At 36.5% G+C, this 3,602-nt stretch overlaps 1 protein-coding gene across 1 annotated transcript in view; it reads right to left on the bottom strand.

Annotated features, from left to right (window-relative positions):
- LOC148877634 (GroES-like zinc-binding alcohol dehydrogenase family protein) overlaps window positions 1–3,282 on the bottom strand; it is a 12,956-nt gene extending 9,674 nt beyond the window's left edge. The window contains exons 1-3 of the mRNA XM_088942250.1: window positions 2,837–3,282; window positions 1,733–1,960; window positions 1,166–1,239 (exon numbers count right to left, since the gene is read on the bottom strand). Of these exons, the coding sequence (XP_088798376.1) occupies window positions 1,166–1,239; window positions 1,733–1,960; window positions 2,837–3,076 (542 nt within the window). The 5' untranslated portion in view covers window positions 3,077–3,282. The remainder of the gene's footprint in view (window positions 1–1,165; window positions 1,240–1,732; window positions 1,961–2,836) is intronic.
- Between the last annotated feature and the right edge of the window lie 320 nt (window positions 3,283–3,602).

Below are 3,602 nucleotides of genomic sequence, written 5' to 3'. Positions count from 1 at the left end.
TTAAATCCTTCTATGATTTCATTTCCAGGTCAGAGAAGCAGGGAATCCCAGTCAAGATTGTTTGGTGCAAGAATGTGCCTACAAGGGTAGCTTTTTTTGTTTGGACTGCATACCTAAATAGAATCCTTACTAGGGATAACTTGGTAAGGAAGGGTATGCAATTGGCTCCACAAATTGTGTCCTATGTGAACAACAAGAGGAATTTGTGAATCATCCGCTGTAGGAGAAAAAAAACATTGCAGATTTTCTGCTGAGGTCTGGTCCAAATTTCAGAAGTTGTTTGAGGTGAAAAGTTGCTGTCCAAAATCAGTAATGGAGTTTGCGCAAGGCTGGAGTATAGGAGAACTATCCAAGAGGAGAAAATTGGCATGGAACATGGCTTCAGCAGTAACCTTTTGGTGCACTTGGCAAGGAAGAAACACAAGAATATTCAATAATAAATGTAGCTCTACTGATTCAGCTTTTCAGAAAATTGTGGGCAAAATGTGTTCTTGGCTCTCTGTAACAAGTTGGTTAAGGATAGAAATTATTACTCTTTTTTGTATATAATAATCTTTTTTTAAAACAAGGCTGGGAAATATACTGCACAGGGAGTGTTTGTAAGCTGTACATGCTTATCTCATTTCCATTTAATGACATTATACTTTACCTGTTCTCAAAAAAAAAAAAAAAAGACGAGAGAATAAAGTGAAGGACACAGATTAGAAGGACAGATTCTTATGCATTACAAGATGGGTCTCAAGTAAAGCATAAAATAAAGAATTGATGGTGTGACAATATCAAGATTTGGAATTAGAGGTGTCTAACAAGAAAAACACATAAGAGGGTTGCAAATAACCAAGCAGATATCATCCTTTGTATGGCTTAGTGAAGAATGTTATTCCATGAAAAAAATAAATAGATTAAGAAAACCAAAGTCAATAGTACTACCACCATTCCGAATTGGTTAAAATGATTTCTTCATGTCAAAGCTACAGTTCGATCTCAACTAAGATCTTTCATTTTGGTTAAAACATGTGTAGGTACCACACTTGACAAAAAGCTGACCATAAATTTAAATTAAAAGACAAAAAGAAATGCTTCTACCTTTTGGTCATGCAACTACCTGGTTAGGCTCTTATCAGAACAGAAAGCTAAAAACCTTGAAACATGCATTTAAACATACCCGTCAGTAATCCTAGCAGTACTCCTTAGAGCACGCCAGGCAGTCAATGCAGCGAAAGGAATAGCGCTTGCCTCCTACATTATCACAGAAAAATTTGGCAAAATGATATCCCATGGTCAACAAACTATATCAAAGGAAATCATATGAAAACAGAAGAAAATGTCATTTCTACTTGCTGACTATCCAAATACTAGACTCTTCAGATCACTACCCATGAAACTTCTATAAAGGAGTAAGTCTTTCTAAAAGAGACAATTCTCTTCATTAATTTGTTTACAGGATACAGTATCTACGCATTTTTCTTAATTACTTTTGCTTGCAACAACTGAAAATTTCAGGGATTATATATCTAAAAATATGTATGAGCAAGTAAATCTAAACGAAACAAAACAATTCATAAGAATGAGAAAGAAAATTATATAACTGCATATCTTTTTATCCATGAAAAAAAAGAAAATTATGCAATTATATATGCTAGAGTATTATGGGTCTATCCATTGTTAAAACTAAATAAAAGTAAAAACTTCTCCAATAAATGAAGCACAAATTCCATATATGAGGACTTACCACATGTGTAACTGAAGGTGGCTTTAGTGTAAGCTCATCTTCTGACAGAATTGCATAGTCAGTATAAGTGCCCCTCACAGCAGTTGGGTGCAGCGCACCAAAAACTTCTTGTCCAACACTCAACGATTGAACTGAACTTCCAATAGCTGCAACTTCACCGCTAATATCGCGTCCCAATATCAGAGGCAGAAGTGGTTCAAAAATGGAACGACCATAGCCAGATCGCATCTAAGGAATTTTAAAGATGTACCATTGAGTATATGCAGATTTTTTTTTTTATATAAACAGTATATACAGAAATTTATCTCGTTACCATAATTATAGTGTTAAACAATGACAAAAAGGAAGTTGGGAATTAGATCTTTGATCCACATAGGAGTTCCAACATTAATGCATATCCATGGATCCTCTGTGACAGGTGTTTCCTATCCTTCACAGAATATTATGCACAGAAATGTTCCAGTAAGTAGAACTTTTCTATTTTTCCAATCAATTTTCAAAGTAGCTAAACTAAACAGATTGTCTCAACGCATTGTCCATTAGGCAATTTGGAGCAAGAGAGACAGTTGATTACAGCAAGATTTCACTCATTGGCCCAATGATGCAAATTCGGAACATCAATTTGCATATACATCTAAACGAAATGCAACTATTCCAAAGCTCATGCTAACATAGTATGAAGAACCAGACAAGATTCTTACGTTAAAGAACACATACGTCATAATTTCTTTTCAGAACCACTATTTGCACTTTAACACCGTACTCCCATAATCTCCATATATTCTCTGTCTAAATATCCTAGAGTAGCCAACTAAATCATGACTTTCTACTAAAATAGGCCAAATTGAAGTGGCAACTTTGCGCTTCACACTATTTTTTTTTTCGAGCAATTACATTATCGAACTATTTTCTTCATATGGATCAGAACATAATCTGTTCTAAATTAATTGACCTCGAAAGAATATCCTCTGAACATTAACAATATCAGAGTAGAAAATCCTTCAAAATCTAACAACCCTTCGTGGTGATCACCAATTCCAAACTAAGAAGAAAAAAACACAGCAGGAAACAGTATGGACCAAAGAAATATGATGGAGAACTCACTCGTGTATCAAGTGGATTGATGGAGACAGCTCGAGCACGAACGAGTATTTCGTGAGGCTTCAAATCAGGAACCTCGACCTTCGGACGGACTTCAAGAACTTCCGGCCCACCAAAACGCGGCAAAACAACTGCTCTGCAACTTGTCACTATGGACCTCAACCCTATCATCGTCATTGAAGAGAGCCGATTTCTGGCTTCGACTGCCGATCCCACGGAGCTGGAAAGCCTCCACGCTGACATATTTGCAATCAAACGATTTGGACGACTTTAGAGATGGAATTGCGAAGATAAAATTACATAATAGGCAGCATCAAGAAGTGAAGACGAATCAGAAATGGAGTTGCTCCGAGGGGGGGAGAAGTGAGTGAGACTGTAAGAAGACGTGTACCTGTTTGCATCCGCAGAGTATAAATAAAGACTTGAAGAGTTTTGGGGGGAGAAAGACCAAAAGAGGGCGTGGCCGTGCGGTTTATTTCCTGCTTCCAACGTGCGCTGGGGACTGTTTACTTGTTTGGTAACATTGCCACGTGGAACGGATATGCATTTAACTTGCCACGTGTTAAATTGGTTATGATTCAGAGCTAACAATCTAATAGGTCCCACTAAGACCGGATGAGAGAAAGGGATATTTTTCCTTTTTTCGTAGAGGGGCGTTCTTGGCGCTGTGAATGGTTTAATACCCGATTGGACTCCATTAAAAATTTATTATTTTCATGTACATATTGTATATAATTATATAATATATAAAGTTTATATTTGATAATAT

Source organism: Nelumbo lutea, chromosome 1, assembly GCF_056320005.1.
Source record: "Nelumbo lutea isolate HS-2025 chromosome 1, American lotus-T2T, whole genome shotgun sequence".
Taxonomy (NCBI): domain Eukaryota; kingdom Viridiplantae; phylum Streptophyta; class Magnoliopsida; order Proteales; family Nelumbonaceae; genus Nelumbo; species Nelumbo lutea.
Note: the sequence above shows the minus strand (reverse complement) of the source record. Positions and strands in the feature narration are given on the sequence as shown.